The sequence below is a fragment of the Sminthopsis crassicaudata genome, chromosome 4 (genome assembly GCF_048593235.1).
Source record: "Sminthopsis crassicaudata isolate SCR6 chromosome 4, ASM4859323v1, whole genome shotgun sequence".
Lineage (NCBI taxonomy): Eukaryota > Metazoa > Chordata > Mammalia > Dasyuromorphia > Dasyuridae > Sminthopsis > Sminthopsis crassicaudata.
In genome coordinates this window covers 399,806,104-399,822,183 of record NC_133620.1, presented here as the reverse complement: position 1 = coordinate 399,822,183, position 16,080 = coordinate 399,806,104, and the positions used below count along the sequence as shown (strand labels likewise).

Here is a 16,080-nt window from a genome sequence, read left to right as displayed (position 1 = left end):
TATCTATCTAAACACTTATGAGGTGCCTTTTTTCATCCTGGCAATGTACTTGATAATAGAGTATATGATAAAACACATTTCCTGATCTTGATGTGCTGGTCTCATAGAAAGGTTACAACTAACATGAATGAATAAATGAATCAGTAAGTGTTTACTCTGTGCTAAATGCTAGTGATACAAATGGAAGAGTAAGACACTTCCTGCTCTCAGAGAACTTTATATTTTAATAATAGGGCTGGGTTAAAAGCAGGACCAGTGTTGTGGAGGGTGCTGGTAGCAGCTGGTCAGCAGGTGATGGTGGTGACATGAAAGATGGATTCCTTCTTTGCTATCGTTTTCTTCACTCAGTGGTGTCCTTGGAGCTAGGTTGGCAATAGGTCCATTAATTTAAGTGATACTAATATTCCCTAAGTTTGGGATCTTTTTAGTCTTTCTCCATCAAGAGTCTAGGAGCAGATGGTGGCTCATGGTGATAATAATAGTTTAACAGGGACACATTGTCAATTGTCTTTCCCTTAGGTAGAGAACTAAGTTTGACACAAGATAGAAAATGATGAGGGGATGAAAGAGCTTTATACCACAGTGCTTTAGAAATATTTGAGTGCTGGTCAGATCATATATATTTCAGGGCATTAAGAAAGGCTTTGTGATGAGAGTGGCACCTAAAGGTAAGTATTGAAAGAAAAAAAAAGGACTTCAAAACACAAAAGAGTGCATTAATAAGCATGAGTGTAAATGTAAAAGAGTTTAATACAAGATACCAAAACACTAGTATTCTGTTTTGTCAAGAACATGAATATGTATTACAAAGATAAAATGAAATAAAGCTAAAAAGTTTTTTTGGATCCAGTTCAAAATGCAAATTCCATCAATATCAGATCAGGGAATTTGTGTTTCTTTTAAATGCAATTGGGACTCATCAAAATATTTTGAAAAGGCAAGACCTTTGCCTTAGAAAGATTATCTTGTGTGAAGGATTATTTAAAGAGGAGATAGGGGAGGGGCACCATTTAAGCATTACAGTGGTCTAATAAGTAATGAGAATCTGATATAGTTAGGTGACTTAGGAAGAAAGGAAAAATAAGGGTTTAAATCTCTAGATGGTCAGAGTATAAACAGATTAAATGAAAAGTAAGTGAAAATAAAATGAAGCTGGACAGAGAAAATTATCATTTCAGTTGGTGTTGGTAGTATATTCAAGTGAAGAGTCTTAACAGATTACTTTAAGGAGTTTATGGGAGATAATTGGGTCTGATTGGTGTTGGTAGTATATTCAAGTGAAGAGTCTTAACAAATTACTTTAAGGAGTTTATGGGAGATAATTGGGTCTGAATTATATGGGTTTGGGAATCCAGCATTGAATTGATCATTGACACTGTGGGAAGAGGTGGGGTAGTCAATGAATAAAGTCTAGAGAAAGAAAAGGGCTGCAAGAAATGAAAGGAGGGTATGGAGCTACTGAGGAAGGTGGAGAGCCAAGAGATTGTGATTTCATAATTTCTAAAAGAAGAGAATATCAAGAAGAGTGAAATGAGTCAGTCTTATTAAAGGTGCCAGAGGTTAAGGTTATTGGACTTATGTCACGTTGCATGCCTTCTTGAGAAGAAGGGAGAGAAAAAAATGAAACTCAAAATCTTAGAAAAATGAATATTGAAAACTATCTTTATCTGTAATTGGAAAAATAAAACATTTTAAAAATTCTGTTTAATATTCAAAGCATAAAAACATATTTCCTTTTTAAGTTTGAGTGTTTTAAAAGATTGGTATTCTGTTTGTTTAATTCATTGAGAGAAAAGGCATGAGATTAAGATGAAAAATAAAACATGCTTAGTCTTTAAGGATCCATTTTATTTTTATAATCTTAAGCAATTTATGAGGTCCAAATAAAGAATATATTTTTTAAATATTCATTATAAGCTTGTTCATCACTTATTATGTCTAGATCTTGAAGTTGTAACTGGCATCCCAGCTGAAGTACCACACATCAGAGAAGGTGTGACTCGAGAGGGAAGACATCTCTGTTTCCAGTTACTAAGCCCATCAGGAACAGCCATTTCAACCCTTACTTATATAAGCAGAACCAACCAGCTTGCTGCAGGTTTTTCTGATGGCTGTCTAGCCCTTTGGAACATGAAAACTTTGAAAAGGGAGTGAGTATAATCAATGTTTTTGTCTTCAACAGATGATACATAATATTGCTAGTTTGAATTGTTTTTATTGTTTGAGTTTTTTATCAATATGAAAATATAACAAAAATTAGGGTGACAACCTTAAAACATGATTTGTATCACCAGTTAGGGAGATAGCAACATTTAATTTATTCTGCTGCATAAAATAACTGGTAAATACCTAAATGTTTATCAAAGCATCCAAAGTCCCAGATTTATTGAGCAAAAGGAAAACAACAGTAGAATTCTGGGGTGGTAACAGAACAAGGGTTTAGTGTCAGATTGTTGAAACTTTTCCAATACAGTCATATGACCATAAGATTCAGGGTAGACAACATTCCTTTATTTTACTTCTTATCTTTTAGTGATGCTTAAAAAAAACAAAAAACTGTCATTTGCTGGTACCATTTCAATAATAGCACACACCCTTTTAATAAAAATTACTATTAAGCAAAACAAACTTTTGAGTAGACTTGGAGCATGTCGCTCAGTCTATCCCTATAGTTAACTTATCTTTTGAATGAGAGTAGTATGTGGTATGTGGAAAAAAAAAATTCTTGTTAATACCATAGTATAGTAAAAGTGGTATATACTGACAGTTTTCCACCTAAAATAAGTTCTAGGGGACTTTTGAGTCTAATAGAAATCTTCAGAGAAATTAAGCACATTGGATGGGTAGGGGATAGTATAACAATTCTGAAGGTAAGGGTTTGGTTTTTTTTTCTGTTTTCTTTTTACTATTATTATGAAGAGTCAGAAATTAGATTTTTTTGTTGTTGTTGTTGTTTAATGATAATTTTGTGAATACCAGTGCTTTATAAGCTTTTCACTCACATTTTCACAGAACAGGAAAGAAGCATAAGAGAGACAAAAAGAATTTTCTTTTATTTCACTCTTTTCTATAATTGGAATATTTTTTTGAATCTTATTGAATAATCTTTTTTTTTTTTTTTTTTTTTTTTTCCCTTTAACTTGAATCTTGACCCCTAGTAATCTTCTGTTTCTTGACTATTTAGAACTTTGGTAGAACTTTCTAAGAAAATAGAAATTTTACCACATAGATTTTGAGAGAGAATAAAATTGACCATCTTCATACATGAAAAAATTTTTGTTAATATGTTGGGGACATGTAGTATGCTGGTAAAAATTTACTTTAATTATCACTATATGATGGAACAATTAATACTATTTAAAATAGTAATATAAAAATTAAGTTGGAAAATTTACTGGAAAATCAAAATACAAAATTGATTCAATTTCTGCATTGATTCTCTTTGCAAAATGATCTTTAAACAACTTGAACTTGTTTGTATTATTGTTTTCACAAAAGCCTAGTGCTCTTTTGTCCTACTTTTTTTCAGCTCCAAGATTGTCTTCTATTCTCTTTTCTATGTATTCTCATTTGGTGATGTCACTTCTCATAGGCTGGGTATGCTGGCATTCAGTTCATCACCAACTGCCTATTGGGCTATTTCTAATTGAATACTTTGTAGACATCTCAAACTTGACATACATGAAATGGAAGTCATGTTTTTAAATAAAACTATACCCTCTTCAGAAATTTTAGTCTAATAAATCATCCTAGTCATCCAGTTTTTGTAATTTGAATGTGTTTTTTTGACTCTTCATGCTCCCTCATCACACTTATTCAGTCATTTGTTGAATCATTTTTACCACCACAATCTTTCACAATACAGCAACCTAGTTTAAGCGTGTCTGAACTATCATTATAGCTTCCTAATATGTCCTTGGTCTAAGTCTCTCCACCTAGCTACCAAAAAAATTTAATTCAGGTTTGAAGGATATTACCCTGCTACTAAATTTCAGTAATTTCCTGTTACCATGACAAATACATTGATGCCTATCAACTTCTCACAACTTTACTACACATAAATCTGATATTGAAGACATCTTATCAAATAGTAATACATTTTTTGCTTCTTGGCTTTTTTTGAATTTTCATTATTGTTGGCAAAGGAATTTTATTCCTTGGTTTTTGGGACACTGTCTCCTCCCACTTTTTTTATATTTTGTTTTCTATGTGTGTTCCCTGTACAATTTTCACTCACCTATTATCTATATAGGCTTCCACATGGTCATAGACCCTTTGCTCTTCTTTCTGTAATAGTTCCACTGGATTGTTGATGTGCTTACATGGTTTCAGTTTCTGCCTGTACTTGGATGACTCCCAGTTCTTCATTTCAAGCCCTGACTTCTCACCTCTGACAGTCCCGTATCTCCCACTGTTTAAAGGATTTTTTCCCCTAATACAATCCATAGAATATCTCCGTTTAAATGTCTGTGTGCTGCCTTAAGCTCAGAATATAATGTAAGTAGAATGTAAGCTCCTTGAGGGCTGGGACTGTCTCACTTCTGTATTTATATCCCCAGTGCCTTGCAGTTAATAATTGTTTAATTGAATTTTACTAACAGCATTATGCTTGGTTAATGAATTGAAGATTTGTGTTATCAAAAATGCTGATTCTAAGCTTTGTGGAAGAAATTTGACCTTTTTTATGTACTATTTTTTTACATTTTTGCTTTAAAATATAAATCCAGTATTTGAGTATTGAAACTAACTCTGCCTTTGGTGCTTAACTATAGTAATCAAGAATGAACACTTACTAAAATTTTTGAGAATGGTTTTCTTTAATAAATATTTAGAGGCAGCTTGGAATATTGATCAGAGGTCCAACCTTGGGGTCAGGAAGACTTGAGTTCAAGTATTATCTCTTGACTCATGCTGCCTCTGTGACCTTGAGCAACTTATAACCTCTCAAAGGTCTCAGGTAACTCTCAAGTAGGGTAAGAGATGCTGATCTTTTATCAGTAGAGTGGTTGTATACTACAGTGAACTCATAAGTCCTGAATTCTTTTTTGGTACTCCCACCCTCCAAATTTAAAGAACTTAAAGATCTTTATAGAATAAGAGAAGTTTCTCTGTGACTGATGGCTAAATTTAACTGATTGAAAATTTTTTTTCTTATAAGGTTACATGATAATATTGATATTATATCTGGTAAAGCTTTCTTTTATTCCCTCAATCAGCAAGCAAGCTTTATTAACTATCACTTCTGCATATCTTAATGAAAATATAGAAGAAATTTACGAAAAGTCTGATTGTCTATAAATACAAAACCTATATGCATATTAATAGATGTCTAATATTTTAAGGTGATGTTATCTCCTTAAGTATATTTGAAATTAATGAAGGATTGATTGAATGCTGAATATAGTTTTAATGTTTTCTTTGTTAGTATTTTTGAAAATTAGTGTATAAGATTTACTAATCAGAAAATCCCTCTGTAGTTAATGTTTATATCAGAATCCTTCTAATATCTATTCCAGTTTCAACATCCTCCGTGTAAATCAGTCTACTTTATTTGATATGTCCATCAGATTTTTAAAAATTAATATATTGACCCAAAAAATGTAGTACTTAAGTTTTTGTTTATATAATATTTATATAATATTACTTGATTCTGTAGAAATCAGCCATTTTACTAGGTAAAAGATAATGTGATAATATTCCTTTGAAAGAGTTAGATGACATGTTATTTAAAATTTAGGGGAAATGCTAGAAACTTCTTGACTTATGCTTGTTGCTGTTTCAGTAACTATCCTTGTATGATACTCTTTTAATGATTTTTTTCTTTTATTTAGTATCTATAAAATTCAGTATTTTGGTAGATGAATATTGAAATAGAGAGGGGTTGTTATTGAAGCAATCCATGCATGCTCTATTGAGTATAGCTCTGTAGTTTAAGAAATTAGGATAAAGAAATGATACGTGACATAATTTTTTGTATCATTTCTCACATAATTTTAAATAATTAGAAAATCTAGTAACTAAAATTATAATTTTATATATATACAATTTGTTAATATTTTATTTTGTATTGTAGGTATTATGCCCAGTTAGAAGGAGGAAGAGTACCTGTTTATGCTGTTACTTTCCAAGAACCTGAAAATGATCCTCGAAATTGTTGCTACTTATGGGCTGTTCAGTCTACACAAGATAGGTAAGTAAAATATAAATGAGGCATTACTTTTTTAATCTCTTTGATATTTTTGGAATTCATTTTAGCATCTGTATAAAAGACTAAATTGATATCCAAATATATATAAGAGCAACTGAAAGTTTTGATTATAAATATTTCTTCTGGTATATATTTCTCACATTTATATATAGTGTTTTATATTTTCAAAAACATTTTTTTCCCCAACAACTCTGTGAGGTATAAGTACTATGGATGTTATAATCAGTTAGTCAGTAAGCATATTAAGTACTTCAGATGTTCTAGGCTCTCTGCTAAGTTATATGGATACAAATAGAGCGGGAGGATATATCTTTTCTCAAGGAGCTCATGGTCTAATGGAGAAGCTGTAGAGGGCTGAAACTGAGCAGATGCACTTGGATAACCTAGCAGGAATTGGCTAATTACCAATTGGACAATACTTTATTAGCATATACTTGGAGAATGGCCTGCCCAACTATTCTGTGCTGCCTCCATCTGTGGGTGTAGATAGAAAATTGTGAGAGGGATCAGAGGGTGGAGGAAGACAAGGAGGAGTCACTTTTTGGCCATGCAGAGAGAAAAGGTGTGGAGATTCTTATGTCCATTCCCCTGACTGCTATCCCAAAAGACCAAGAGTAAAGACTAAGGACTTTTGCTTATCCTGATTCCGGGTGATTCTAAGGTATCCAGTGTGCTAACTCGGTCTTTACATTTGGCGCCCAAGGAAGCCATTATGCAGATTACTGTGTATAAAGATAAATATTGAATAAATTGGAAATGTCAGTGGGAAGTCTTTATTAAGGAAGCTTGGAAAAGGCTTTTTAAAGAAAGTAATTGAGCAGAGTTTTGAAAGAAACCATGAAAGCCAGAAGAGGTGGTAAGAATTTCTAGCATGGATAAAGCCAGTGGAGATTCAGTGTCAGTCTCAGGCAGCCTTAGAGAGAAGGCACTAGCTTTATTGGGAAAAACTTTTTATAGAAAATGGGATTTTAGCTGAGAGTTGAATGAACCTGGAGTGAAAAAATTGTGATCATAAGGTATAGCCAGATCGGACAAAGGAAACAAAATAAAGCTAGGATCACTGGATTATGAGGTGGGGAGAGGTAGATGGATTGTAGAATGACAGATTATGAAAGGCTTTTTTAAAAGCCAAGAGATATTTTATATTTAAAAGAAGGAAGGAAAGATTTATTCATTGCCTATTTTGTTCCAGGATCTCTTTATAAATTGAGGACAATCCTGGGTGGTAAATGCTATTTCCCTATTTTATAGTTGAGGAAACTGAGACAAGTAACTTGCCTGGCATTTTGCTCCTATTGAGTCTGAGCCCAGATTTGAAGACGAGTCTTCTCAACTTTTGCCCAGTATTCTTTTCATTGCACTAGCTAGCTACCTCTAATTATAGATGATTATGAGCATTTTTTCACATGGCTGTTGATAGCAAAGAGAGCCCAGTGGTATAGTGGATTAAGTACTCAATTAGAGTTTCAGTTCAATCTAAAATACCTACAAACTGTATGACCCTGAGCAAATCACTAACCCTCTCTCCAGGATTTTAGCTTTCTTGTCTGTAAAATAAGGAGATGTTGTATTATCAGTTGCCGCCCAAAAACTGTTGTGAGGATCGAGTTAATACGTGAAATTTGTTTTGCATAGTATAATAGCTGCACGTAGAAGAAAAAAATCTTGTTCTTAATTTGGTAGACTGTAATGTGAGAGTAAATCAATGAAGACCTGAAATTGACAACACATATGACACCATATATATTAGGAATTAAATCTCTTATTAATGGCTTTTTGACAATTTCCCTTCTAAAAATTGTTTACTCCTTTGAGTCAAGTGCTTTGGTAAGTGCTGGAATTACAAATTGCAAAAATTGAGGCAGGGCCTTTCCTGAAGTACAGCACCTTAATTTTCATAGGGTAATAAGACACAAAGGAAAATTTACCTTGCAAGTCAGATGGAAAGACCTGGAAGACAATTTAATTACCTGGGGCTTTTGGAAAACTAATATACTATGCCTTTAATCTTAGAGAATTGAGTGGTTAAGTATTGGGCATGGTTTTATGTTGTAGTAGACTGTGGTAAAAGCTATACAAATGAAGTTTGAAAAGGAGACTAGGGATCTGCCCATGAACCAAGCTTGAAATGCTGAGAGTAATATTTCAAGACAATTGGTTTATAGATTTAGGAAGATATACTAATATACTACATAATATAATAATTTTTTTCTTCTTTTTTTACTTTTTAAATTACATTAATTTTATTTTAAGAAACAAAAGAAAACATTGTCCCAGCAGAACATGGGAGGGTGTTTAAAAATACATAACAACAAATTATGAGTGTGTGTCTGTTAAAAGAATTTATATTTATGAGTATCCCATCTTTTCTTTACTTCCTTGTAAATTGTTCTTTTGTTCTCTGCTAAGCACATTTTTTTACTTTATTCTTTTTCCCTCTCTTTTCATCCCAGTATCACATGCAAGCAGGCTATATTTAAGAATATATTTGTTTACATATGTAGATATATACATGCACATACACACATTCACTTCTCTGCCTCTCTCCCACCTACCCTATCCCCTACAAATATCCCCCCTGCTGCTCTAATTCTATTCCTTAATTTTCCTTGATTTTACTTAACCTCCCATACCCACATATCCCTCCCTTGTCTTATTCCCACACCCTTTACTTTCCCATCTGCCCAGTCCTTCCTTTTACTCTTTATATAGATTTTGGAGAGGGTATTGTGTCCTTCATAGTATGTATGTAGTGTTAACTATTTAACCCATTCCTGATATGAGTATAAGCCCCTTCCCCCAGGCATGGGGGTATGTTCTTCCTCTGCACTTCCTTTCTATGGCATAACTACTACTTTTACCTTAACTCTGCCCCAATTTTCTTTTGAGCTACTCTATTGTTGTGAATCCTAAACACGTAGTATACATTTCCCGTGCAAAAAAGGAATTTGTCCATGTTGAGTTCCTTGAAATAGATCTTTGGTATTGGTTAAATTTTCTATTAAATTCGGGTTTGGTTGATAGAAAGTCCTGAAAATCTGCAAATTTATTGAATGTCTTTTTAAATTCATATTTCTTTTTCTACTTTCCCCATATGTTCTCACTTCAGTACAATTTTCTTAGATTATTTCTTGCATTATTGATCTCAACTTTCAGGGAGTCCAATTAATTTTTATATTTTCTCTTCTTGATCTCTTCTCCAGACCTGTCATTTTTCTTATAAAATGTTTCACATTTTGTTCCAGAATCTGTTTTGTTATTTCTTCATCTTATAGCCTCACTGGCTTTCTCCTTGCCCAATTCTAATTTTCAAGGAGGGTGTTTCTCATTTTTATCAATTCATTTCAGATACTATAATCAGATTTTTTTTTTTTTCTGAGCTAGGTAGTGAAATTTTTTCCACCCTATCAGAACATTTTCTTTTATTCTAGCTAGATTGATTTTATTTTTATTAAGAAATGTCCTGGACTAGCCAGGAGGCACAGTGGATAGAAGTCAAAAGAACCTGAGTTTTAGTCTATCCTATGTGACCACGGGTTAGTCAAGCACTTAATCCTCAATAATAATAAAAAAGAAATTTCTTCCTAACTATAGTTATGAAAACTGCTTTTCTCCTTCTATTCGAAAAAACCATCTATCATTTTTGTTGCCTTTCTCTCTTTTAGATATTAATTTTGAAACATGATGGCCTAACCTTCACATAGTATTTAAGTGTGAATGCATTATAGTTTTATATATCATTATAGATAACTAATTTGTTTCTTACAAATTAGTTGCTGATGACTATCTTTTAGCAACTTTTTACTCTCTGGGCAATATGACATATTTCTAAATATTGTTAGAGTTAGAGACCTGAGTTGAAATTCCCATTCTGTTGCTCATTACTTCTATGAATTTGGCCTGTCCTTTAAACTCTGTGCTAAGTTCCCTTAACTGTAAATTAACAGGGCTAGGTTAATTGAATATTTTGATGTCTTAGTTCTCTGTCTTATAATTTTCACAATCTATTCTACAGTATCTCTTTATTTCTCCTTTTTTTTGGTTATAACCAATAATGTAAAGTCCTTTGTTTTATAAATACATTTCAAGGTAGTTTTGGGTGAGTATTAATTTATATAAAATTTGTTTTCCTTAATTACCTTTTTTAAAAAAGACTCAAAAAAACTTTATGATAAGGGTTGTCTTTAAAATTTAATTTTATGTTTTTATTTATAGAACAAGTATGATAACTGCCTGTTGGTTTATTGTATAAAGTGAACTGTGTGCATTTATTTTCTTGTAGTATATTAACTAAACAATGTAAACAATTACTTTCATATTATTGTTTTTTGAAATATATCAGATCAAACTTTTTTGACAACCCAGTAATAGGTTTTGTCAATTAAGCACATACACAAAATTAAATGTTGTTATTTATGAAAATGTTATATCCAAAATAGTAGGAACATTTAGTGTGTGAAACATGTAAGGTGCTCATAGCCAAATTTTTGTCGTTTCAGTGAAGGAGACGTTTTGAGTTTGCACCTTCTTCAGCTGGCCTTTGGTGATAGAAAGTGCTTGGCATCAGGACAAATCCTTTATGAGGTAAAAAAAAAATGACAGTACATTATCAATGTACTTTCAGGTATCTGTATTTTAAAGATTTTTACTTTTACCATTGAACAATTAATAAAAGGTGTGCTGCTTGAGTGATTCTCAGAGCTGCTATATTATAACAATATGAATCTGGACTGGGAGTCAGGAGATATAGAGGCCTAAGTCCCATCTTGTGTGGTCTTAAGCAAGTTCTCTTGTTTGCCTATTATCAGGAGTCCAGTAGTATCTAACTCCTCATGTTAACATTTTTGGTTTCCTTCTAGTTCTGAGACAAACTTTGAATTCTGTATTTCTTGATATATGCTGTGAGTTGTAGATTTTTTAGGTTTTAGTATAAAGGATTGCTTGACCAGGCAAACAATGATCTCTTTCTGGATACTTTGTTTCTTAGAATAATAATGCTAATGTTATATCTGTCTTATTTTATCTGTCAGTACATTATCAATTAGATTCGATTATTCTATATTTCAGCCTGGTGGGCATGATCTAGAACAATCTTTTAGCCAAGTGTCAGTTGTATCCTTCCTCTACCTCTGCCTCAGGCAATGGGGATCTCTGAGAGGAACCTTCATGTTTTTTTTTTTTAATCTAGACCCTTGCCACCACAAATATTCCCTTACAATTCTAGGGAGTGTCCTACCCTAAGGAATGAAGATAATCCCTGTATCTCCCATCACCCAGATTCTAGCTAGATTGGAAGATTCCATAATAACCATTTAGACTCTGGAAACCCTTACATTAAACTTTTATTTTGGTAGTGCAGGATTAAAGCACAGCCTGCCTTTTCTGGTAAGTTTTACTGAGTTTCTTCCATGTGACCCATCTCCTCAAATTCCTAAACATAATTTGACTTTATTTAAACTTTTGTTTAAAGTTGTCTACAGATTTTTTAAAACTATTTTTTAGTGATAGTGTTATTATTCTCTTATTCCTTATCCATTCCTCAGTTTGTTGAAAAGTGTCATAGTACAAAAATGGTTTTATATGTAACAGTCAATTTTTGTCATAGTCTAGCAATATATTTTTTAAAAATTTGTAACTGTAACTGTAGTTGTGAGATGGAATTGTTTATTATGTTTATATGATTAATATAATGTATATTTAGTATATTAATTATATTTAATATGTTTATTATGATTAATAACTAAAACCTTAATAATTTATGTGAATATATGTTTCAGGGATTAGAATATTGTGAAGAGAGATACAGCCTAGATCTTACTGGTGGTATATCTCCTTTGAGAGGTCAGACTAGCAACACCAAACTGTTGGGATGCCAGAGCATAGAGAAATTTCGAAGCCACATTGACAGGGAGGAAGGCGTGAATGAAGGTTTGTAAAATGTCATTATACTAGTTAGTACATGTTTGATTTGATTTGAGACTTGTGGATGGTAGATGAATTGTTGAAATTCTGGAAACAAACATTATGAGGATCACTGGGTCCATTAATCTACTCTAACTCCCAAGCCATACAAAAAACAATTGTGTCTAGAGAATAGGACCTGACCAGTGCTCTCTCATTGAAGAACTTTTATTAAGATCTGTACATTTTCTGCTGCTTAAAAAGTATTGTTAGTGAGTTTGTCTAGAGCCCTGAAAGGTTAAGTGATTTGTTTGAAGTTGCTTAACAAGTATGTACCCAAAGTTGGAATTAAATTGAAGTCTCCCTTGCGACATCAGCAGTAATCTCCCTATTGTTCAGAGATTGAGTCTAACCTAATTGGTTAAATAACCTTTATTCTCCAAGCTATGTTCTTGGTTCTGTCCTGCTTTTACTCTGCACTTGTTCTCTTGGCTTCCCCAGTTACCTTTTGTTGATGGATATCTTACTTAAAGCTTCATTCTGTTCCTATGTTTTAAATTGGTTTATTGATCTTTTCCACTTTTGCCTTATACTAAAAAATCAAATTTATTTTCCTTTCCTTAAATCAACTCTTCTTCCTAATTTCTGTTCATAATGTCATAAAATAAGAGTTCCAGAGGAGGAATTCAAAGTTAGCCTAAAGTTAAATGAGTAGTACTTAGCAGAGATAGAATTTGAAGTAAGAGGACTTAATTTTATCCTAGCAGTTACAAAGAACTTCTGAAGGTATTTTTTGGAATTTAATTGTGACCTAGGTTTTAGGGAAGCTATTATGGAACATGAATTGGAGGAGAAAAAAAATTAATAAGTCATTATTAAATACTGCTTAATGAGAATTGTTTAAAAAAATTTCTCTCTTTATGTAAAATATGTTGCTTTTTTCTCCCCTCCTTCTTCCCTCTCCCCCCCTCCCCCCCCAGTTCTGTCCCCTGACACCAGTGTTTCAGTCTTTAGCTGGCAGGTGAATACATATGGACAAGGAAAGCCATCTACATATTTAGGTCTTTTTGATATAAATCGTTGGTATCATGCACAAATGCCAGATTCTTTAAGGTAAGACTGCTTTTTTTATAATGATTTTTAACTTTTTCTTAATTTTGTTTTGTGGTTATTAGGTCAGTAAATTACTATTCTCCTAACTTACTTTTCCCTCCCATTTTTATTTTTAAGGCCAGGAGAATTTCTTCATAATTGCTCTTATTTTGCCCTGTGGTCATTGGATTCTGTAGTGAGTAAGACTTCTCCAAATTGCATCTTGGATATATTGGTACATGAAAGAAGTTTGAATCGAGGTGTTCCTCCTTCATACCCACCACCTGAGCAGTTTTTTAATCCCAGTACTTATAATTTTGGTATGTATTTGTTAACAGCTATGCCTATTAGAAAAGTCACTGAGTTTAATTATATGAAGTGTGCTTTACTTTATCAATGAGAAGAGGGGATTTTTCTGGAAAATTTCCTATAAACTAAATGTATACTAAAAGTATTTCATTCTTTTCAATTGAATCATATTTCCCTTAGCTAATGCCTTTATGAATAATTTCTCAGCTTCTTTGTTTGTACCTTACTGAATCATGATAAAAGTCATGGAGTTTAGGAACAAAGTATGTAATTGTGATGTGTATATTTTATATATAATTAGTAATTATTATCTTTTAGGCAGAAATATTTCAGATAATTAGCTTTATGGATTTAGAGCTATAGAAGAGACCTTAGTGGCCATCTTACTCTCATTTTGCTGTTGAACACAGTAAGGTCCAGAGTTAGTATGCTTTTTACACATAAATTAGAGAGTTTTTATACATTTTTTTTTTTTTACTTTGCTAAAAGTCTTTTCTAGAAAATTTATTTTCAGCAACTCGTTAAAACTTTAAATGACTTTTTGTACTCTTTTAGATGCTACTTGCTTGTTAAACTCAGGAGTTGTTCACTTGACTTGCACTGGCTTTCAAAAGGAGGTAGGTACATGTTTAGTGGTAAAGTTGGAGAAATAATCTGACTCAGATACAATTATATCTCCTATTAATTAGATTTATGTGGAGTTCTCAGATTTATAGGAAATAGCCTATAGGCCCTGAAACTAATAATTGGGAAACCATTATTTGTATTTATTTCTTCCCACTTTGTATGCATTTACTCTTCCTTGCTACCACAGCAAGGATACTGTGCTGGTTGTAACCAGTATTTGGCTTTTTGGATATCCTGATTCATTTAAAAAAATTTTATTACTATCTTTACATTTTTACATCACCTTAATTGCCAGATATATATCTTCTCTCCTCCCCAACAGTTGATGGGGTAGGGGAAAGGCTTTTAAAAAAAACCATAAGTTTAGGAAAACAAATTTGAGAGTATGTGATAGTTCACTTCTTTTGCACAGAAGGGATATGTTTGGTCATTAAAATTATCTTGTATTGATTGCCATTTTGTAATTTCCATTCTTAACATGTATGTGGTTGTAGTCAATGTGCTTTTTTAAAAGTTCTACTTATTTTTGCTGCACTTTGGTTCATAAAGGCAATTCCCTGAATTCTTATTAGTCATCATTTCTTATGATGAAATAATACTTGATTGTGGGCATTAAGTGGATAGAATATTGGATACTTTCCTGAGTTTAAATCTGAACTTAGATACTTACTATGTGGTGACTTTGAGCAAGTAACTTAAAACTATTTACCTCAGTTTTCTCTTATATAAAATGAGCTGAAGAAGAGATGACAATCCACTCCAGTATCTTGGCCAAGAATATCCTGTCATGTTGGACATGACTGAATGACTAACCAACCAATATTCCTTTATAGTTTGAGTACTAGAGTTGGTCTATCCTTTCAGTTGATGGAGAGAGAGATATATATAGATATGTCTTTATATCTCTATCTATCTCCATCAATATGTATTATTTTATTATATATATCCATCCATATATGTACATATATATGTACATGTATTGTTTCTGATTTGTTATTATTTTCTTGAAAAATATTTTGGTTTTAACTTATTGAAAAGTTCATTCACCTCAACTATTTGATATTGGCTATAATATCAAATAATATGGTGAAAAAAAAAAATAACTCAGTTTAAGGAAGAATTCCTTGTTTGACAAAACTTATGAGGCAAACTGGAAAGTAGCCTGTCAGAAAATTAGATTTAGGCCAAAAATCTTCGAGTGTACGCCAGAGTAAGCTCAATATGTAACCTAAATATTTTAAGATAATATGAGAGCTGTATAAGTTATCTTTGTTTATTATGGATGGAATAGAGTTTTCTCATTAATGAGAACAGAGAACATTTGGAGATTTGTATTTAAAATAAGCAAAATAATTTAACTCACTTGAATAATTGTTATACTGGTTAATTTACCATCTGTTGTATTACTTAGACTAATTACTTAATGTCAGTGAATACTGAGAACCTATTAAAATTCACTTTTTCAGACCTTGACTTTTTTAAAGAAATCAGGATCTTCTTTGAGTGAAGCCATTCCTGATGGTTATAATAGATGTCTTGTGGCTGGACTCCTTTCTCCAAGACTTATTGACATACAGCCTTCCAGCTTAAGTCAGGTGAGACCATTAAAATGTGTGTATTTAGTGTTTTTGTTTTGTTTTTTTGTTTTTTTGTTTTTTTTTTCTTTTTTGCATCTAACAATTATTTTCCAATCAGTAAAGAGTCTGACTTGCTGTTTTCCAAATAATTCTTGGACAGGTACTTTTAAAATTTATACATAACTATATATATATATATATATATAATTTGTGTCTTAGTGGATATAATACAATGTATCTATTAAAATGTTGTGAATTCAGTATAAATCATCATTCATATATCATAAATATGATAAATCATCAGTATAAATCATCATTTATATATCATAAATTCATAAATCATAGCAGATAATATAACAAATTTTT

The 16,080-nt window shown here is 32.1% G+C and overlaps 1 protein-coding gene across 1 annotated transcript in view; it reads left to right on the top strand.

Moving 5' to 3' along the window:
* The window catches only part of AHCTF1 (AT-hook containing transcription factor 1), a 104,033-nt gene that overhangs the window by 34,377 nt on the left and 53,576 nt on the right, over positions 1–16,080 (top strand). The window contains 8 exon segments of the mRNA XM_074262581.1: positions 1,943–2,150; positions 6,074–6,190; positions 10,708–10,792; positions 11,986–12,136; positions 13,090–13,222; positions 13,340–13,521; positions 14,066–14,127; positions 15,604–15,732. Of these exon segments, the coding sequence (XP_074118682.1) occupies positions 1,943–2,150; positions 6,074–6,190; positions 10,708–10,792; positions 11,986–12,136; positions 13,090–13,222; positions 13,340–13,521; positions 14,066–14,127; positions 15,604–15,732 (1,067 nt within the window).